This window comes from Myotis lucifugus, unplaced genomic scaffold (assembly GCF_000147115.1).
Source record: "Myotis lucifugus unplaced genomic scaffold, Myoluc2.0 scaffold_365, whole genome shotgun sequence".
Classification (NCBI taxonomy): Eukaryota; Metazoa; Chordata; class Mammalia; order Chiroptera; family Vespertilionidae; genus Myotis; species Myotis lucifugus.
In genome coordinates this window covers 701686-724797 of record NW_005871413.1, presented here as the reverse complement: position 1 = coordinate 724797, position 23112 = coordinate 701686, and the positions used below count along the sequence as shown (strand labels likewise).

General features: G+C 42.5%; 2 protein-coding genes, 1 non-coding gene and 1 pseudogene across 4 annotated transcripts in view; 1 reads left to right on the top strand and 3 right to left on the bottom strand.

Annotated features, from left to right (window-relative positions):
• Positions 1-19173, bottom strand: part of LOC102418082 (zinc finger protein 91-like) — a 45537-nt gene extending 26364 nt beyond the window's left edge. For both annotated transcript variants that reach the window (XM_023764935.1, XM_023764937.1), the window contains exon 1: positions 19044-19173. The gene's annotated coding sequence lies outside the window, so the exon portion shown is untranslated. The remainder of the gene's footprint in view (positions 1-19043) is intronic.
• LOC102425285 overlaps positions 1-19175 on the bottom strand; it is a 66798-nt pseudogene extending 47623 nt beyond the window's left edge.
• LOC102424660 (zinc finger protein 501-like) lies at positions 7272-13653 on the bottom strand. Its single transcript, XM_023764978.1, has 3 exons — positions 13534-13653; positions 10189-10262; positions 7272-8669 (listed from the first exon to the last, which is right to left on the bottom strand). Exons 1-3 carry the CDS (start codon positions 13565-13567, stop codon positions 7380-7382), a joined length of 1398 nt encoding a protein of 465 aa, XP_023620746.1. The 5' UTR covers positions 13568-13653; the 3' UTR covers positions 7272-7379.
• LOC111828446 lies at positions 17003-17188 on the top strand. The gene has a single exon (XR_002832316.1). It is a non-coding gene; the product is annotated as a U2 spliceosomal RNA (small nuclear RNA).
• Positions 19176-23112: the final 3937 nt, after the last annotated feature.

Here is a 23112-nt window from a genome sequence, read left to right as displayed (position 1 = left end):
AGGCCTGTGCAGGGACAGAGGGAGGGAGGGCGGGGCAGGAGCGAGGGGGCAGCCCCAAAACCACCCCAAAAGGGATTCTCTTAATGCAACAATACTTCAATATTTCTTATGCGTCTACGGGTTGTCCAGGTGGTTGTTCTGCTTCATGTGCTATTGGCAAAAGGTTTGTCAATTTTTTCACTAGATAAAACATGATTTCCCAAAACAAAACATTTCCTGTCCTTCCAGACTTCCATCTAGTTCCTTCGCTTGCAGGGTCCACTAACAGTCTCCCTTCAGCCTCTATCCACTAGCCAGTCCCAAGGCCATGTCACATGCATTAGGTTTTTATTACTGAGCATGTCAATCTCAGGAACTCTTTTCTCTTACAACTAGTCTTTGTTGTGGCATAAAACAGTCAACGTTTAGTGGCTTAAAACAAGCAAAATTCATCATTGCACATATCTCCGGGGTGGCTGAGCCCTTCTCTGCTGCTTTCACTTAGGCTCCTACACACAGGTGCCTCCAGCTGGCAGGGCATGTACCTTGGTTGCAGGCACATCCCCAGTAGGGGGTGTGCAGGAGGCAGCTGATCGATGCTTCTCTCTCATCGATGTTTCTAACTCTCTATCCCTCTCCCTTCCTCTCTGTAAAAAATCAATTAAATATATTTATTAAAAAAAAAGATTCCATCTATAGACAAACAGCAGGACATTCTCTGCATAGTGAGTAGACACGACTGGGAGTAAGCCGAGTCATGGGAGCTTGTTTTTTCTGTTGTTGTTGTTGTCCAAAAGCAATGTATCTTCCAAACTTTCAATCTATCTCAGCATAAGAATTTATTTAAAGTAATAAAACCTGCCCAGACAGTGTGGGTCAGTGGTTGAGGATAGGACTATGAACCAAAAGTTGGGGTTTCATTCCTGCTCAGGGCACGTGCCCTGGTTGAGGGCTCCATCCCAGTGTGGGGTATACAGGAGGCAGGGGATCCATGATTCTCTCTCACCACTGATGTTTCCATCTCTCCCTCTCCATTCCTCTCTGCAATGAATAAAAAAATTTTTTTAGTTAACACAAAGATAATAAAATCTTATTAAAATATTAGGATAAAAATACTTTAAATTTTTCAAAACTCCTATTATTTGAGAAAACCCTGAGGCCCTGTATTGGAAATAAGCTTTTAGAAATGTCTGTGGAACATACAGATGTGACCAGGTTGATGCAAACTCCACCAGCACAATCTCCAGAATTTCCACAGGAAATAGAATAATGAATATTAGGTTGTTTATTTCAAGTTTAAAATTATTTTGGGTTTAAATGATGCCACTAAAAACTTGAAAGCTAGGTTTCCTGTTTCCTTTTATGTTCACATAAGGAAATTAACATCCTTACCACACGTCTCTATATGAGGCAGTAACGTGGAACTCAGCCACAGGCTTTGATGAGGTGATCATGTTGAGAAGGGGTGTCTATTCACACATGGAGTAGAACCTGCAAGTAGGCTCTGGACTATCAGCCAGGTTGGTCAATAAGGATTGCTCAGGGGCCCCATCTGGATGGATGCCCTGACAGCTCAATACAAACCAGGAACGAAGAGACTACATATGAAGTGATGTATTTTTTTTTTAAATATATTTTATTGATTTTTTACAGAGAGGAAAGGAGAGGGACAGAGAGCCAGAAACATCGATGAGAGAGAAACATCGATCAGCTGCCTCACGCACACCCCCCACTGGGGATGTGCCCGCAACCAAGGCACACGCCCCCGACCGGAATCGAACCCGAGACCCCTGAGTCCGCAGGCCGACGCTCCATCCACTGAGGATGGAGCCAAACCGGTTAGGGCTGAAGTGATGTATTAATGTGCACAAATCCCCAGGAATCTATGGGAAAAAATAACACTGATAGGAGAAATACTTTTGCCTGATTGTATGAATGCATCTGAGGTTACAGAATCAATGTAACCTCAGGGCGTTTAGGACTCAAAAGTATGAATAACTGGTAAGAAAATGGAAAGTTCACATATAAAACTAAGGTTCAAAGTGGGCTTTTAAATGACATAATTAGTGTTAAAATGTATCATGATTGTGATTTTTGAACGGTAACCACTTGTTATTCTCTGCATGTCCTTCCCACAAAAAACCTTGGTGTTCAGCTAGGACAGCCGTGGGCAAACTACGGCCCGCAGGCCGGATCCGGCCCGTTTGAAATGAATAAAACTAAAAAAAAAGACCGTACCCTTTTATGTAATGATGTTTACTTTGAATTTATATTAGTTCACACAAATACTCCATCCATGCTTTTGTTCCGGCCCTCCGGTCCAGTTTAAGAACCCATTGTGGCCTTCGAGTCAAAAAGTTTGCCCACCCCTAAGCTAGGGACTGTCATTGAACAGGTGACTGCAGTAAAAATGGTTGATTTATCCAAGACATAGAAGCCATATGTGAGCTAAATGTAAGAACTCTGACATAAAAACATAGGGTTAATTCTTCATGATCTTGGATTTTACAATAGTTTGAACTATGACAGCAACACAAAAACAGAGAAAGGTTAAATACCTCATCATCAAAATGTATGCTCTGGCCCTGACCGGTTTGGCTATATTTGGCTCAGCGGATAGAGTGTCGGCCTGCGGACTGAAGGGTCACAGGTTCAATTCCAGTCAAGGGCATGTATCTTGGTAGCAGGCACATCCCCAGTAGGGGGTGTGCAGGAGGCGGCTGTTCAATGTTTCTAACTCTCTATCCCTTCCTCTCTGTAAAAAAATCAAGAAAATATATATATTTAAAAAATGTATGCTCTGTGCAAAGACTCTAGCACCACGGGGAAAATACAGACTATCGGATGAGTAAAAGTGATTTTAAGTCACAGGTCTTGAAGCATCTGTATCCCTATTTCCCCAAGTCAACAAACAAAATACAAAGATCCCAGATGGGAAAGACCAACCTCTGCCTTCATGTGCACCAATATTTGCTTTATATACTCAGGTCCTCCTACTTTGCATCCACAAATGTTTACAAGGGTTTTATACTCTTGATGAGTTGATCCCTTTAGCATTAGGAATTATCCCTCCATTATTATGGCCTCTCTTTCAAAGTATATATTTTATCTGACATTAGGATTGCAACCACAGCATTTAAAAAATTTGATTTCCATGAAATCACTTGTTTTACCCTCCAAAGACAGTTTTTTCCTGTATTGGACTTCCAAATTTTATAAAGAGACTGTAAAGCCATCAATTAAGTGGTTCCCATAAAAGAAAGGCATGTTTATCTGAGTTTCCCAGCAGGCCTGCTCTGACCTGCTCCAGCTCCTTCCTCTATGCATTGAAACACTGTTACGTGCTGACTTCACTAAAAGTCAGAGCTTCCACATGGGTCAGCTAACTCTGAGCACGGTTGTTCTCATGCCTATTAAATGTACACCGTCCAGGATTAGAGCTCTCACCAGAGCAACATTCTCTGCAAAGTAGTTTCTTTGGGGCCCGAAGGTAGAGATGAAATAACTTTTTTCCAACCCTTTACTTTCATGCTGTTTTTTTCATCTGAAGTGGGTGCCATGTAGACAGCATATGTAAAGATCTTCTTTCCCTATCCATTCAGATACCCTGTGTCTTCTGGTTGAAGCAATGAAACCATTTATATTGTGATTATTGACAGGTATATAGTTATTGGCATTTTCAAGTTAATTAATACAATCATAGGAGGGGACTTTAACTTCCCTTTGACATCAATGAATATATCTCCCAGAGAAATAAATCAATATTCCTCACTACAGTATCAGAATATGGAACTATTGTCCAGTTGGGATTCAATTCTAGGAATGATCTGGACCCCATACTATGTCCTATAACAGAACAAATTAATAAAGCCCCTGGTCCAAATGAGTCCCAGTCACAAAATATCAACAGATACATATACATACGAATGCTCCATGGGTATGTCAGAAAGTAGAAGAATATTGAACATCTTGTCTCTGCAATGATTTTTGTCAGTCCTTTGGGTGGCACATGGATAGGAACTGATGTTTACCACCTTGTACACATTCAGCACTGGACACTACCGGAGAAGTAATAAATGTAGGACTTTCATTTCAATCTGTGCTATCCTGCTGTCCCTGAAACTTATAGTGATGGCTTGGAAAACACTCTAGGGACAGCTAATGCCAATGGACATACCTCTGGTCAGGCTGCGAATAAACAAAATAACTTTGCATCCAAAATAATAAAAGTTTTCAACTGCAAAGCTGCCATGATCTCTGGGGTTCCTCTAGAAAGAATGACCAACATTAGGCTACATTCAAGAAAGTGAGACTTGCCGAAACCGGTTTGGCTCAGTGGATAGAGCATCGGCCTGCGGACTCAAGGGTCCTGGGTTCGATTCCAGTCAAGGGCATATACCTGGGTTGCGGGCATATCCCCAGTGGGAGATGTGCAGGAGGCAGCTTATCGATGTTTCTCTCTCATCGATGTTTCTAACTCTCTAGCTCTCTCCCTTCCTCTCTGTAAAAAATCAATAAAATATATTAAAAAAAAAAAAAAGTGAGACTAAAACCTGTTTAACATGGGCTAATCCCACCCCAATAAAGAAGTTACTGATGTAACACTGAGAAATTGTTACGGTTTCCAATGAGTATCAGGACAAGAAAAATCATTCCAATTAAAAGTATACAGATGCTAATTTGTGGTATTCCAAAAGTTCATATTCATATTCAAAACTATAGGTGTCAGCACGAGAACCCAAATGGTGAGCTTACTACTTCGTGAAAATAAAGCAAAATATTCACCAAATTCTACTGTCAGTCATTGCATTAGTGAATTCCAAACAACTGAGCAGAAGCTACACAGGCTTGAGGGGCTGATGTGGACAAGAAGAGCTTTACAGGCTGGGATCATAGCACTGCAAAAAGAATGGCAGCCTAGAAGACAAAGTGAAAAACCAGAGAGAAACAGGAAATAGGAAACATAAGAAATAGAATTAATTTTTCTTAATTCAGCCAGCAGTGCAGCCTGGGAAAGGTGTCGTCTTTCCACATGCAGAGTTCATGCCAATACTGCATTCTGAGTACAACAATGTCACTGGTATTGCAATATTCCTGTTAATTATGGAAAACCTATTACACAGACAGCTCTGTCCTGTGTACTTCCATTTACCTAAACATCAAAACCAAAAATGGATATGCCCTCAGAAAGTTTTCATCCTAACACATTGGCACAGAAAAGGAAGTAACTCTGAAGACATCATTTATAAAACTCAAGAATTGCCCTGACCGGTTTGGCTCAGCAGATAGAGGGTCGGCCTGCGGACTGAAAGGTCCCAGGTTCAATTCCAGTCAAGGACATGTACCTTGGTTGCGGACACATCCCCAGTAGGGGGTGTGCAGGAGGCAGCTGATCGATGTTTCTCTCTTATCGATATTTCTAACTCTATATCCCTCTCCCTTCCTCTCTGTGAGAAAGCAATAAAATATAATTTAAAAAAAACACCTCAAGAATTATTTTAAGAGATTCTTTCAATAGTATAATTCTCTAATAGAAAAAATGTGTGCCTTACAATATATCCAATATTCCATGGAAAAAAGTGCATAAGTAAAGTCCATATCACATACAACAGCTCACAGATCTTTAAGGCAGAAAGAATCAACCTCATGATTTCACACATACACCAGGAATAACACATAGCAGCATCAAGTGATATGGGAGTAGAATCACATGAATATTTCCTTCTCAAAATACTTCAAGTGATTTCAATATAAATGAGATAATACTCTAAGAAATTGTACATATGGAAACATCAATTCTTTTGATATATTCAAGCATACAAAATATTACCTATCTACATTTAAAGTTTGGAGTACACTGTGTAAGAAACATTCTGATTTAGAGCAATACCTGAAAGGTATTTTGGCTACCTATCTAGTGTGAATTCAGTAATATTTTAAAATTCATAATCAATTACATACTCGGATAAGTTTTTACAATTTATTTTTATTTTTTAATATATTTTGATTTTTTTACAGAGAGGAAGGGAGAGGGATAGAGAGTTAGAAACATCGATGAGAGAAACATTGATGAGCTGCCTCCTGCACACTCCCTACTGTGGATGTGCCCGAAACCAAGGTACATGCCCTTGACTGGAATCGAACCTGGGACCCTCGAGTCTGCAGGCTGATGCTCTATCCACTGAGCCAAACCGGTTAGGGCAAGTTTTTACATTTTAAAGTCATCTAAAAGTATAAATTCCTTGGAGATTTGTAAACTGTATATTTTGAACAAAAGTCCTCCCTCCTATATCATAAATGTAGAATTTCTACCCAATTACAATCCCTAATATTGACTGAAACTGTAGGTCCAATTATATGATTTCCCACATTCTTCAGATTCAAGGTTTCCTTCTAGAATGAATTCAAATGTGAGGAATAAACTACGGATGCTGATTAAACATTTAGGACACTGTTTACATTCGTATTGATTCTCACCAGTATGAATTGTGATGTTGGGTAAGGTTTGCCACATTCTTTGTAACTGTTGGGGCTTGTATCCAGTAATAATTATCAGACGTTGTATGACATATAAATGAAGATATACGCTTGGACATATGGCTCATAATGTTTAAAACCTTATTTTATGATTCTCAATGATAAATCATGGCTGAATCTTTGGATGAAAACTTTATATTATTGCTCTTTCTCTTTAGAATGATTCCTAAAATGTTGAGTATGGTAGACCTAAGATTAAAGGCTTTCTCACACTTTTTACAGTGTAAGGCTTTCCTTCAATATAATCGTCTGTTATTCAGTAAATTTTGAACTGTGGGTACAGTCAATGCACATGCTCTACATTTGTAAGGACTCTCTTTTTTAAAAAAAAATATATTATTTTTATTTATTTTTTTTACAGAGAGGAAGGGAGAGGGATAGAGTTAGAAACATCGATGAGAGAGAAACACCGATCAGCTGCCTCCTGCACACCCCCTACTGGAGATGTGCCCGATGTGCCCGTAACCAAGGTGCCCTTGAACGGAATCGAACCTGAGACCTTTCAGTTTGCAGACCGACACTCTATCCACTGAGCCAAACATGTCAGGGCTGTAAGGACTCTCTTTAGTATAAAGTCTCTCAGGTACAGTTAAAGGCTTTTCTACATTTTTCACATTAATAAGGCTTCTTGCCAGTATCAGTTCTGTGATATTCATTAAGTTCTCACAACTGGTCAAGGACTTATGACACTCTTCACATCTGTATGTCTTCTCTGAGGTATGAACTCTGCTGTGCAGTAAGTCAGGAAAACTGATGAAAGGCTGTTATATTTTCTACATCTATAAGGCTTCTCTCCAGAATGAACTCTCTGATGCTTAGCAAGGCCTGAGGAGCTGCCAAAGGAGTTGCCACATTTTCCACATTTACCTGGTACAAGGTTTCATTGCAGCGTGAACACTCTGATGCTTAATAAGGGATGAGGACTGGCTAAAGGCTTTGCCACATTCTCTACATTTATAAGGCTTCTCTCCAGTGTGAACTCTCTGATGATTAATAAGGGATGAGGACTGGCTAAAGGCTTTGCCACATTCTCTACATTTGTAAGGCTTCTCTCCACTGTGAACTCTCAGGTGCTTAGTAAGGTCTGAGAAGCCGGTAAAGGTTTTGCCACATTCTGTACATTCATAAGGCTTCTCTCCAGTGTGAACTCTCTGATGATAAGTAAGGGTTGAGGACTGGCTAAAGGCTTTGCCACATTCTCTACATTTATAAGGTTTCTCTCCAGTGTGAACTCTCTGATGATAAGTAAGTAATGCTATAACACGGAAGGCTTTGCCACATTCTCTACATTTATAAGGTTTCTCTCCAGTGTGAACCCTCTGATGATAAATAAGGGATGAGGACTGGCTAAAGGCTATGCCGCATTCTCTACATTTATAAGGCTTCTCTCCGGTATGAATTCTCTGATGATTGGTAAATGATGTGAACTGGGTGAAAGCTTTGCCACATTCTCCACATTTGTATGGCTTCTCTCCAGTATGAATACGGTTATGTACAGTAAGATATTTACGGCTGGTAAAGGCTTTTCCACATTCTCTACATTTATGAGGCTTCTCTCCAGTATGAATTCTCTGATGTGCAGTAAGGTTTGAGGATCTGCTGAAGGTTTTGTCACATTCGCTACATTTGAAAGGTTTCTCTCCAGTGTGAATTCCCTGATGAAGAAAAAGGGTTAAGCATTGGCTAAAGGCTTTATCACATTCTCTACATTTATACGGCTTCTCTCCAGTATAAACTCTCTGATTTTGATGAAGGGTTGCAGACTCCCTAAATGCTTTGTCACATTCGGTAAATTTATAAGGCTTCTCTCCAGTATGAAATTCCGTCAGTCTATTTAGATTGAGTACTTGACTGAAGATTCCACCACATGAATTACCTGTGTAAGCTTGCTCATCAGCATGAATATTCTCTTGTTCAGTGTTATTTAAAGATTCCTGAAAAGATTTGAGAAGTCTACATCCCTTGTGTGTCTTCTCCACAATATGAAAAACCTGGCCTATAGTCTGATAGGACATTTGGTCAAAGACTTTTCCACTTTTATAATGGTCCTCTGAAAGCTCAATTCTCGGTTGATTATTAAGAGATGACTGTTGCTTAAAGTTTTTCCAATGTTCGTTCCATTGGTAACTTGTGTTTCCATTATATTTATTCTGCTGGTAATGGGAGATAGAAAGTCCTTTAGTGACAGCTCTAAGAAACATGTACACTTGTATAAGAATCATTTTTGTGATACTCAATAAACCATGAAAGTTGTACAAAAAAGTGTTCCCAATGTATTGAAATTATAGACAAAACATAAAAATAAAATTGTTTGGAGACAAATAATGAATCCTTGTTTAAATGATTGCCAAATTGCCTAGCTGGCGGGGCTCAGTGGTTGAGCATTGAGGTATGAAACAACAGATCATGGTTCGTTTCCCCATTAGGGCACATGCCCAGGTTTCAGGCTAGGTCCCAATAGAGGCATGCCGGAGGCAGCCAATCAATGATTGTCTCTCATTATTTTTTTTTAATTATATTTTTATTGATTTCAGAGAGGAATGGTGAGGGAGAAATAGAAACATCAGCGATGAGCGAGAATCATTGATCGGCTACCTTCTGCACATCCCCTATTGGGGATTGAGCCCACAACCCAGGCATATGCATGTGACTGGAATGAAACCTGAGACCCTCCAGTCCACAGGCCAACACTCTATCCACTGAGCCAAACCAGATAGGGCTGTATCTCATTATCATTACTTTTAAAAATATATTTCTTAATTGATTTCAGAGAAGAGGGGAGGAGAGATAGAAACATCAATGAGAGAGAATTATCGATCGGATGCCTCCTGCACGTCCCCTACTGGGGATCAAGCCCGCAACCCAGGTATGTGCCCTTGGCTGGAATCGAACCAGGGACCCCTCAGTCTGCAGGCCCACTGAGCCAAGCCAGCTAGGGCTGCATCTCTTTATTGATGTTTCTCTTTCACCCTCTCCCTTCCTCTCAGAAATCAATAAAAATATATATATTTAAAAGTATTGCCGAAACCGGTTTGGCTCAGTGGATAGAGCGTCGGCCTGCGGACTGAAAGGTCCCAGGTTCGATTCCGGTCAAGGGCATGTACCTGGGTTGCGGGCACATCCCCAGTAGGAGATGTGCAGGAGGCGGCTGATCGATGTTTCTCTCTCATCGATGTTTCTGACTCTCTATCTCTCTCCCTTCCTCTCTGTAAAAAATCAATAAAAAAAAAATATATTTAAAAGTATTAAGATTGACAAATTGAGATTTTACTTTTATAGGAACATTATAAATATCTAAATTTTAGACATGAATGACTGAAAGTTTCATCCCACCCTACATTTTAAACAATTCTAATCATTATTCACAGCAAAGACTGTGTTAGCTCCTAGTTTTCCAGATTTCCTTTCTAAGGATACAGAACAGTAAAAACTTATTTTCAACCATCAGGTGCAGAAACAAACTGATCTGCCAATGTAACTGAGTTTTAAGTGGGAGGTTTCTCAAATGCATAGTACATTTGACTTCTTTAGTTCACAAGAATTGTATTATGAATAATCGTGCCAGGTTAGTTTGGTTTATATTTACATCCCCTCTTTCACATCACATTCTTCCTCAAATTCCAAGGCTTTCATTAAGTGTACATTATCAAAAGCACACCTTTTATATCTTACCAGTATAATTTCAGAGGATAAATATTGAAGTGTGGGCTTTAGCAAAAAGGCCTGGTTATCTTCAGATGCCACAGCTGGAAAAAAAACCAAATTCTTAATTTTGACAATCAGATGAGTGCACTTCAAAATTACCAGCAACTATAGGACAAATGACATTTTGAGTACTCCAAATGCAAGTGAAGGATTCAAAGAAAGCTCAAGATAGATACAATGAGTAAAAGTCCCATTAAAGAGGGACAAAGAGTTGCTTATATCTGCGAATGATACCTGCTCAAACCCACTGACACACAATGGCAATATTATCAAAACACCCCCACCTCCCAGTTTCTTCAGTAGAGAGAGAGATGAGGGAAATGAGTGTTCAATGATCTCTCTGTTATGAAGCATCTTGAAGAACAACTGTCTGTTGTGCATGACACAGAGTGGGAACAGAATGGCAGTACATGATGAGTGTCCTGTAGTAGCCTGTTCAAAAGACTACTTCTGAATCTCAACAAAAGATATCAAGTCATGCCCTGGCTACTTTGGCTCAGTGGAAAGAGCGTCGGCCCGTGGACCGAAGGGTCCCGGGTTCGATTCCAGTCAAGGGCACATGCCCGGGTTGCGGGCTCAATCCCCAGTGGGGGGAGTGCAGGAGGTAGCCAATCAATGATTCTCTCTCATCATTGATGTTTCTATCTCTCTTTCCCTCTCCCTTCCTCTCTGAAATCAATAAAAATATATTTTAAATAAATAAATAATTTTTTAAAAGATATCAAGTCATGCAAAGAAACAGAAAGTATGCCATCAGAAACACAGAATAAATGTAATCAAATGGGCAATACATTAATGGAAATATATTAATTACCTGAAGAAAAATGAAAAAGAAGTACCTCAAAACCAAAAAGTAGAAAAAAAAAGACAACTATATAATATCACCAAAATATTATATAACCAAAATAAAAATACAATGAGAAAGAAAGTATTTTACAAACACCACACAGAAATGGGAAATTGAAAAACATAACACCCAAATTAAATAGTACAGTAGGATCATCAACGAAATACATTATAAACTTGGCCTGGCAGCGGTGGCTCAGTGAATGAGCTTTGACCTATGAAACAAGAGGTCACGGCTTGGTTTTAGGTCAGGGCATAGGCCTAGTTGAAGGCTCAATCCCAATCCTGCAGGAAGCAGGAGATTGAGGATTCTCTCTCTTCATTGATGTTTCTATCTCTCCATGTACTTTCCTCTCTGAAATCAATACAGACTATTTAAAAAATAAAAAATCAAGGAATCTGTACATAATTCATTAAAAATTTTGATTCAGGGAAAGTAGCAAATATGTGAAAATATGAAGGGAACATAAGGGACTCCTAAGGTTCTAACCTAAGGAACCTAAGGGACTCCTAAGACACTAACAAATCAACCTACAAGGGGACTCCATAAAGAGAGAATAGTGAAAAGGATTACGTAGCTTATATAAAAAATTAACAGTTGAAGGTCAGGACAATTAGAGAAAGAGACATTCAAATACAAGCAGCTCAGTGAATTATAAGTAGAATAGAATATAAACATGAGAACAGGTAAAAAAAACCAAAAACCAAACATGAAAATATCATGAATCCCAGAATACAATCCTAAAAGCATATGAAAAAATAACTTCTCAAAAAATATATTTTTTAAACGAATAAATAAAAGGAATAAAATCTTAAATCTCTGCTAGAAGACACACAATGTAAAAGATAATGTGATATCAATAACTTCAGTGGGTACAGTGGTAGAGATGGCAAGTAGCACAGTTTTGTATGCAACTAACATACTGAGTTTAAAATATATTGTTATAGCCTTAAAATATTTTAAGTAACTCCCATGACCACAACAAAAATAGAAAATAATAAAATGATCTCTGTTAATAGGTAACAGAATTGTGTGCTGTAAATCACAGACTACATATTTCTAAAAATATATATAAATCTAATGAATTTCTCCAAATGTGGTATATAAAGCCAACCCACAAAGTTAGCTGTGTTCTGGTACCGTAACAGAAATTAGTACAAAATAACAAATTAAGTGTGCGATTACATGAATAATAGCATAAAGAGAAATGAAATAATAGTTTACTTTATGTAAAAGGTGCACGATTTGCCGAAACCGGTTTGGCTCAGTGGATAGAGCATCTGCCTGCGGACTGAAAGGTCCCAGGTTCGATTCCGGTCAAGGGCATGTACCTGGGTTGCGGGCACATCCCCAGTAGGAGATGTGCGGGAGGCAGCTGATCGATGTTTCTCTCTCATCGTTGTTTCTAACTCTCTATCTCTCTACCTTCCTCTCTGTAAAAAATCAATAAAATATATTTTTTTTAAAAAAGGTGCACGATTTGTATGCTGTAAAGTATAAAATACTGCTGGCTGCCATCTTACTTCTAGGTACATATCGAAAAATATTCACAGAGGATCTGCAAGAGACATTTACACATTGTCCATTACAATGCTATTCAGAAAAGCACGCATTAGATGGAAGTAACTCAAATGTCCATGGATAGTTGAATGAATGAGTAAAATTTACCCTATATATATAATGCAATACTATCCTGTCAAAAAATAAAAAGTTATTATCACCTGATACCACAAAGAGAAACATGGATGACACTTTTTCACTAAAGCACACAAGTCACAGAGAGACAGATAGTACATGATTTCCCTCAGGTGAGTAATCTAATGTAATCTATGTTAAAAAAAAAAAAAGTAGTTACAAGCAAGCCTTCCTTGTAAAGCAAATGAGGAAGTAGTGGTTTAATACATGAGAGATTCTGCAAGATGGAAGTTTTGAGAGATTAGGTACACAACACAGAGAGTAAGAATCTACCCTAGAAAGCAGAAGCCCCCTAAAGATATCCTACATAATAAAAGCCTAATATGCTAATGATATGCTAAGGCAGCTCAACTGCTCCCTATGATGAGCACTGACCACCAGGGGCAGAAAGTCAACCAGTCGTTATGATGTGCACAGACCACCAGGGGGCAGATGCTCCAACTGGTAGGTTACCTTGCTGTTGGGGTTCCACTGATTAGAACTGAGTGAGACAGGCAGACACACCCTGGAGCACTCCCCCAGTCCCTCCCGGCTAGTCAACCTCCCACGTCTTTCACTGGCCCCATTCATGCACCAGTTGGGTCCCTAGGCGAGCCTGTGCCATCTTGCAATACGGGATCTCTTGAGGGATGTCAGAGAGCCGGTTTTGGCCCGATCATGCCAGGCCGAGGGACCCCACTGGTGTATGAATTTGTGCACCAGGCCTCTAGTTAAAATAATAAAAGGAATAAAACCCCTGCATAGGAAATCAGGAAAGAAGTCATCCTCACCCAGGGAGGCCAGGTTGCTGCAATTCTCCACCATCACATCCAGGTACAATTTCCGCTGAGCTGGGTCCAGGCATTCCCACTCCTCCTGAGAGAAATCTATGGCCACATCCTTGAAGGTCAGCGGTCCCTGAAAGAAAAGACACATTTATATAGAGGTCACCAGAAGAGTTCATAATGTCACCCAACATGAAAACAGTGTTAGGAGAAGAGGTTTGGACCTAGGGGTGTATCTTGAATCATCCAATAAAATTCTCTGATGTGTTTTCGAACACTGACAAATGAGGATGACACATGTCAACAATCCATGGTATAGATTTCACTTTTCAGGAAGATAAACTTTAGAATGAGGGTGTGGACACAGGAATATGGATTTCTGAGTGCTGTGTTTGCGTCATTAAGGGTCAGTGGTGTATATTTCTCAGCGGAAAATGTCAAGATGAGTCTAAATTTAAGCACTTCTTCAAGTGTAACAAAGAAAAAGACTGCACTTTTCGGAAAATACAAATGCTGATTCATGTTCTGAGATGAGGTCTCTGTTTCCACTTGTGTAATAAGCTCACTTTTTCCTTGTGATACCAATGTTACCAGATCACGTACCGTATGTGTGAATACACAGAAAATGAAAACACAGGAAAAATTCATACATAACTTTGATCTCAAGGGATTTGTTAATGGAATTTATAGTTCTCATAGAATAGGACATATAGAAGCCACAATCCTATTTGAAAATTTACTACGGGTATTCTTAGAACAATATCATCTGTCTGGTCCAGTGGGTGTGCCTCAGTGGTTGAGCATTGACCCATTAACCAAGAGGTCACTGGTCAGGACACATGCCCAGGTTGCCAGATAGATTCCAATGTGGGGCATGCAGAAAGCAGCCATTCAATGATTCTCTCATCATTCATGTTACTATGTCTGTCTGTCTCTCTCTCTCTCTCTCTCTTTGCAATCAATAAAAATATACTTCAAGAATGAGAGAGGGAAATATAGCAACTGCTGACATTGACTATCAAAAGAAAATAGGAAAGAAATAAGGAAAGGGAAACAACCTAGCAAGGCAAAACATCAAAAGTAGAGAAATAAATCCAAAGATATTAGTGGAAAAGCAAATATAGCCTCTGACCCAGGACACATCTTTTACCTGAGAAGCAGCCATGTGGTCCCAGCTACTGATCCTGGTCCTGGGATGTTTTCTCAGGTGACAATATGTTGAGGAGTCACAGAATGTGCCTTCAAAGGCGTCCCCACAGCCTGTTAATCAGCTCCCCTCACACCCACAGTGAGAAGAACCTGCAAATGAAGGACAGGCCACCTCATCCTGCATTTGTCACAGGAGACTCAGGAACAGTGAGCTCCTATATGTGAAATGTTTTATTCTGTCTTCAAGTGTCTGTCCTTCCAAAGACTTGCACAAATTCCTACAGCAATGACAGCATGTGCTGATTTTCTGAAACACCAAACGCAACATAGCACCCCCTTCTTCCCCCCAAAAGAGCCTGCACTGAGGCCCATGCTATGCCATCTTTAACCAGTTCACTCCTGAGGCCTCTGAAGCTCCCCCAGAGCTGATTTCAGTAACACATCAGTCCCAGCACACCTGAGACCTGTGGATAGTATAATGGTGTCACAGCACAGCTGCTCTGAGTCCATATATTCTTCTGAATTCTACTTGACTATGCCATGTATCAGAGTAGGACACATGCGCAGGAGTGCTTAGTCCTAAATCCTGCCCATAGTGCTAATTGTGAGAGCAAGTTCCACCTTGAACCCTGCTCACTGCACCAACTGTTGCGAACTTAGTCTAAGTTCCTCCTTTACCTTCAGCCCAACTACCCCAACTGTGGGGTCCTTGTTTCTCTGCCAGGGACTGGACTACTTGAACGTGAAATAGTAGAAGGAGAAGCCATGAGAAGATGTGGGTACATATATATATTTTTTTAAATATATTTTATTGATTTTTTACAGAGAGGAAGGGAGAGAGATAGAGAGTTAGAAACATCGATGAGAGAGAAACATCGATCAGCTGCCTCCTGCACATCTCCTACTGGGGATGTGCCCGCAACCCAGGTACATGCCCTTGACCAGAATCGAACCTGGGACCTTTTAGTCCGCAGGCCGACGCTCTATCCACTGAGCCAAAACCGGTTAGGCAAGATGTGGGTATATAAGAGAGTCTTTACTGTAGAAGCTAGAAGCTAGTGGCCCTAAAGCACTGCTAACAATGAGCCATCAGACAAAACAGCTCTTCACAACAGTCCTATACAGGCAGCCGCACACCTGCTGCCAAACAAATACATCTTTCCCACAAAGTAGCAGAAGCCTCTGTACCCACAGCCTGAAGCAGCAGCAGTATCCTCTGTGCCTTCATCTATCATCTGAGCAGCCGCATGCTGCCTGTGTACTCACAGTCTCACATAGTAGCGGCACCTGAGCTCCCTGCATCTCCCCAGGCTCTTTAGCACCCAGGCTTCACAAGGTAGTTATATCTGAGCTCTCCACAAGCTCATAGCCTCACATCATAGAAGTACCAGCTCTCAGCTTCATCTGAGGTCTCTAACCTTACTAATATACTTTAAAACTACTTATACAAAAGAGGCTTCCTGCCAACAGTGACATCAATCCTTTGGGTTATAGAAGGGCACAGTGTAGATTGCAGTGGCCTTTTATCTGTGTACAGTCCTTGCTCACCCTGATTAAGATTCCCATGCTCAGAGTGTCCTTAGCTATCTGACATATTACAGATGAGTCCACCACTCTAATTGCCCTTGACGACATGGTATTACTGGCATGGTTCCCACAGATGATTTGAAGCAAGAAGTTTTACCAGTGCAGGTTCCCAGGTAGATTTCCTTCTTCTTATCCCAGGAAATTACAGAGAATGTAGATCTTAACACTAAAGTCTTTGGGAAAGGTTAGATATTCAAATATGCTGATCAAGTGAATTCACCATGAACAGATGGTCTCTGTGGGAATTAAATTTCAGGTCAGCCCTCACTGATTTTGGCTCAGTGGATAGAGCATCAGCCTGCAGACTGAAGGGTCCCAGGTTTGATTCCGGTCAAGGGCATGTACTTTGGTTGCGGGCACATCCCCAGCAGGGGGTGTGCAGGAGGCAGCTGATCGATGTTTGTAATTCTCTATCCCTCTCCCTTCCTCTCTGTAAAAAAATCAATCAAATATATTAAAAAAAATTTTTTTTCAGGTCAATCCAGTCCATCCTTCAACATTTTCTGAGAATGGAAAAGAGACTTGAGGGGAGCAGCTCCTTTGCGGCTCAGTCACTAAAACAACAAATCACATAAAGGGAAGGAAGCAGCTGCTCACAGAACTAGGCTCTGACTGGTAAGATCATGGGCATCCTTACCAGTGCCCGCTGACATAGCCTCATATTACTACGTGCCAATGACTGTTTGAGACATGATAAGTAGTAGAAACGATACAGGGGTTAGAATGTGAACGACCAACAATATATTTAAAACTAAAAACATCACACGTGTAATATTTGTACTTATCAATTTAATATGTGATACGTCCTCTATCCAAGGACATTATATAAATGTATTTTTGGAGCAGGGATATGGAACAGGAGCTTGCTCTGTCCACTCCACGCATCAAGGTGGTGTTGCAGTACCTTTGGAACGGTGCAAGAAGAAAAACAAACAAAACCCACAAAAACAAATAGGGTGGTTATTTGTTAATGTAATGATATCTAGGTTTAAAGATGTAAAAAGGTGGAAATTACCTTATATGAAGAAAAGAGTAAGAGATGCTTCTGAGTCCTGGCTGGTTTGGCTCATTGGATAGAGCGTCAGCCTGTGGACTGAAGGGTCCCGGGTTCGGTTCAGCTCAAGGACACATGCACAGGTTTCTGGCTGGATCCCCAGTGGGGGGCGTGCAGCAGGCAGCCGATTAGTGGTTCTCTTTTATCATAATGTTTCTCTCTCTCTCTCCCTCCCCCTCCCTCTCTGAAAAAAAATATATACAAAAACATAAAAGAAGAGCTGCTTCTGAGATGTCACCAATGCTTATTTCAGCAGTTAATGAATATTTACATGAATGAAATGTCAGAGATAAGAAATGCAAATCCATTGCGGAGAAAAAAATATTGATGTTTCTAATACTCCTTGATAAACCATCCTGTGGGAACAGGCTCAATCATTCCTTGTCCCAGGTCACCTCCTTCTTGCCATCCCAGCAAATGACAAGGGGCCCATCAGGAACATACCAGTTTCTACCTCCGTGTGAATAAGGTTTGCAAATGGAAGCAAATAAGTATACATTTGGCAAACCTTGTAAACTGGAGATTTATAATCTTCAGTCAAATCTGTTTAAATAATTCAGTTGTTAAATTAACCATATCAACACACAAGCCAATATATCATAACTTAGTCATCCACATCCCATCAGCTCATCTCTCATTCAAATGAGGGTTCCCCTCCTCCCACTAGAATGTATATTTATGTCTATAATTCTGTCTCTGTCTCCTGCTCCCTTTCTCTCCACTGTGGTCCTTTCCTGTGTCCCCCTCTCCCCTGCTCTCTCTCCCCTTTTCTCTCTGTCGGTCCTACACCTGGACCATGAAACTCCTGAAACCTCCTTCCCTTCAGGGGCTCTTTCTCCTGGTCTCTGAGGCTCCATCTCCACACACGTCTGCGTCTCCCCCTCCCCACGCCCGCGGCCCCTCTGCTGCCTGTTCCCGTCTGTCCCGCTCCCACAGCTGCTGACTCAGGGCTGCTCCCTCTGCTCCCTCATCCCTGAGCCCCCCTTTCTGTCCTGCACTCGCTCCCCAACTCTCCTCTGAACCCGTGTCTCTGTCTCAAGTGCCTCCTCTTGTGCGGCCCCCACTTCTGCTCCCCAGGACCCGCTCCCTCTCAGCCCCCCTTCCTCTCTCTGGGCTCCCCCTCCTCCCTGTGTCTCCACTTCCTTCCTCCTCAGGCTACTTTCCCGAGTGACCCCCTCACTCCTACGGTCGCCGTCCAGCCCCCCCCACACCCCCCATGGGCCCCTCTCTGTGGACCCCTCGCTGCCCTTCCTCCCGCCCACGTGTCTGTCTCTCTCTCCCTCTCCCGACCCCCCAGCCTGGGCCCCGCCCCCCGCAGTCACCGCGCCCACAAAGCCCCTCCCTGCGGGCAGGTCACCTCTTCAGGGGACACCGCGTCCCTCCCCCTGAGCCCCCCCCATGGACACTGTGCTCCCCGGGCAGGCAGACCCCTTATTAAATGGGGGTGGGCCTAGGAGGGGGGTGCAGACCCCCAGGCCGGGAGCCATCCGGGCTCTTTGGGCGGAAAGCGCCGGGCGGGGGGAGGGGCGCAAAGGGCGGGAACCCCCTGACCCAGACTCTCAGCCCCGCGGGGAGCACCGGCGGCTCCGGAACGGTTTTCAGCGGGAAAACCGCGCGGCAGGCGGTGGCCACAGCCACAGGCTGAGAGACCCCGGGCCGGGGCCTCCGTTTCCTCCCAAAGGCACGTGGCGCCCGCACCGCGCAGCCTCCCGGGACGCGGACTCACCGCTGAGAGAGGCTCCGGGGCGGGGACCCCAACACGGACTTCAGCGCCGGCAGCGCCCTCAGCCTTCCCTGCGGGGAGGGGCACGGGGAGCGTCAGCTTTAAAGACAAACACCCTCCTCAGGGGAAACGCCAACTTCCCCTCCACGGCCGCTTCCGCGTCTGCAAGGAACTGCGCATGCGCCTCCCTGCGGGGTGGGCGGGGCCAGAGCCTGAGCTGAGCGACTCCGCAATGGGGGCGGGGCCGAGCCCGGCGGCCAGGCCTGTGCAGGGACAGAGGGAGGGAGGGCGGGGCAGGAGCGAGGGGGTAGCCTAGACTTCCTTTGTTTGCACAGCTCGTGAACAGCTGGGGGCTGAGGGCTGACGTCCCCAGAGGTCACATAAGAGCTGCCCTCCACCTTACTGGCAATGGTTCTCAACCTGTGGGTCGCGACCCCATTGGTAGTCGAACAACCCTTTCACAAGGGGTCGCCTAAGACTATCCTGCATATCAGATATTTATATTATGATTCACTACTGTAGCAATATTGCAATTATGAAGTAGCAACGAAAATAGTGTTATGGTTGGGTCACAACATGAGGAAAAGTGTTTAAAGGGCCAGGAGGTTGAGAACCACTAATCCACTTGTTGAAATCTCCTCCCTGGACTGCCTTGACCAAATCCTGCCTTCCCTCCTCTTCACCAACGAATGCACCCACATCCTGACCCTATAGTGCATATTTCTACCCTAAAGAAAACCTAGTCACCCCCTCAGGGCTGACACCAACACACTGGCCAGGGGTGAGACAATGCAATGCAATTTCCTAAAGTCTCACCATGGCTCTGGGCCTGGCTCCTGTAGGTGACACCAAACAGGAGGGAATCAGGGGAATTCACACAGAAGTTTACCAGCTCCCAGAGGCTGTGCCTAGAGCAACTGGCTGGTCTGCCCTTCAGCTGCAGGTGTCCCAGGGAGGTGTCTTTCCCAGGATCTTCACAAGCCAATAACATTCTTACAATGAAGATGCAGAGAATTCAAAAGTGGGTCGATTGGGTTTGAAACCAGAAACTTTCTGCCACCGATTTCCCTGGAGTCATTAAAACCTCAGTGAGGAGGGTGGAGGGGGAAGGGCAGCCTACTCTCTCAGCCCCTCTGTCTCACCACTGAAGAAGAGGCAGCTGGAATTAAGGAAGTTAGCCATCTCTGTAGGTAATTATCAGGTGCTTTTCACAGCGAATGTAAGGTTACAGCAAAGAAAAAGGAAGTCCTTCTGTTTTCCTCCTGACAATCATCACTCCTGTCATTTGTAACATTGCTTTCCAAAATCAAATTATGGGGACCCTTCAAGGATGCAATTTTGGATAAGATCTTTCTCACACACATTATACCTTGAAGATTTCTCTTAGATGTATATTGACTGATGTTTAGTGATGTTTAACTCTCAGTTAAATACATTGCCCAGTTCCTTATATCTTAACATCTTTTTGTCAACATAAGAACAATTAAAAACTATAATGAATGTTTGGGAGTTCATTTGAGCCAAACTGTATACAAGTGCCAGGAAGCAAAATTTCAACACATTGAGATAATGTTCCAGAGAACAGAAGTTGTGCATTTTATTTTATACATTACTAGAGGCCTAGTGCATGAAATTTGTGCACTTGGGGGTGGGGTCCCTCAGCTTGGCCTGTGGTCTATCACAGTCCGGGAGGCCCGCAAGCCATCCTGCAAATAAGTAGGCCCTGCTCACCCAGCCAGACTCTGTGATGGATTGTTGTTCTCCCACCAACCCCCTTCAGTGGCCTGGGCTTCCCTCTTTGGGGTGATCGTGGAGCTCCCTGATTGATTGATCTCCTCGCCAGCTGGTGGCCTGGGCCTCCTTCCACAGGGCAATCATGGAGCCATAGCCAGGCCCCCGATGAATCTCATCTCATCTTCTTGGATGCCCTGACACCAGTTGGTGACATAACATGGTCATCCAGAAGGATGTCCAGGCAGTCATTCTGCTGTTTGGTACTTCAGTTTACTTGCATATTATGCTTTCATTATTATAGACGAGAGGCCCAGTGCGCAAAATTCGTGCACTCCGGGTGAGGGGTGTTCCCCTCAGCCCGACCTGCGCCCTCTTGCAGTCCAGGAGCCCTCGGAGGATGTCTGACTGATGGCTTAGGCCCGCTCACCCCAGGGAACTGGCCTCAGCCAGCAGTCAGACACCCTTAGTGCTGTTGTGGAGGCAGGAGAGGCTCCCACCACCACCACTGCGCTCACTAGCCGTGAGCCCACCTTCTGGCTGAGCGGTGCTCTCCCTGTGGGAGTACACTGACCATCAGGAGGCAGTTCCTGCATTGAGTGTCTGCCCCTGGTGGTCAGTGCATGTCATAGCAACTGATCATTCTGCAGTTCAGTCAATTTGCATGTTAACCTTTTATTATATAGGATAATTAAAAGAGAAGATGAAAGTGGATTCTATGAAATCTATTGGTGATACTTGTCTTTCATATAAGTGTACAAACCTTAACAGTGGACAATTAACATAATAACAATGAGAGGGTTTACATTTTCCCCCTGGTGCACTGGTTGTGTCCTGAGGGCTCTGGAAAAGGGGGAGTTACCCTGATATTCCAAAGGAATGTTATCCTGGTGGCAAAAGACAATAGACAGGCTTAGGTAAGGATTCCCTCTTGTTGGGGAAGATTCTTGCCTAGGACCTGACTAAAGCGTTACCTATTAAAAAAAAAAAAGATTTTCATTTCCGACCATCCTTTCTGGTTACTTTAGGTCTCTGACTTTGAAAGGCTGACATGCAGGCCTTCATTGAGCTTGTGAAGTTAGCATGTATCCCCTTTTCATGTATATATTCCAATTGGGACATAAATCAATCCAAAGGAAGTATTAAGGAGCCAACTTTTTGTAGGATAATGAGGTGCCCTGGTACTGGGAAGGCTACTTTCTAGGAAGGCTCAGTCTTAGTGTTTTTCTTCATAAATAATGGACCATTGGGGTTGGAGAAAAACTGTAACTAACCTTGGATGGCAATCAAGGCCAGTTTTTTTTCTAAAGTGAAAATAATGTAAAGTACAGTCAAGTCTTTTGGGCCTTTATTAAGTAAAACAAGCAATTTTTTTAAATAATAGATTTTTATTCATCTTAGAGAGGAAAGGAGAGGGAGAGAGACCAACATGAATGATGACCAAGAATCCTGGGTCAGCTGTCTCCTGCATGCCCCTCCCTGGGGATGGAGCCCACAAGCCTGGCATGTGCACCAACATGGAATGGAACCCTGACCTCCCAGTTCCTAGGTCTATGCTCAATAACTGAGCCACACTGGCCTGGCACAATAGATTAAACTTCTTATTATGATTCAGGTTTTGTTTTACTGCTTATATATTGTTTAGTATTATATTTTGTAACAGTATAAGGGTATATAATACACAGTCAGTAATATCAATAGCTGTGATACATATATGCAGGGTTGACAGAAGCCTATTGTTATTAATTACTACTAATATTAGGAATAACATTCATTTGACAGGCCGCACCGATGGATTCGGATGGCTGTCTATTTATGATGTTTGGATTGTTCATTTTTGAAAAGTCTGTTTTCTATTGTAGATGAAAGAAGTGTCAGAGATGGACACAGATGTCCATTCATGGGTAGGCACCTGATAACATAAGGTACCTTCCAACACTGTGGGAGAGAAATTTTAATGTATTTTTCAACAGAAGAATATATTGATAGTAAGTTGTGATCTTTGAAGTCTTTGTGTTCAGAGAGAATATTGTCAAATGAAAGTTATTTAGTAGTCTCTATAATGTCATTAATGGGCCATTGATAATAATGAAGAATGTCTCCTTTTTACTTTTCCTTCCAAAACAAATTTCTATGGAATAACTCTTTACCTGCTGACTTCACCAAAAGGCGACGCTTCCACATGGGTCAGCTAACCCTGAGCACAGTTATCTTCATGCCTACTATAAGTACACTGTCCAGGATTAGAGCTCTCACTAGAGCAAATTACTCTGCAGAGTAGTTTCTTTGGGGACCAAAGGTAGAGATGAAATAACTTTTTTCCCAACCCTTTACTTTCATC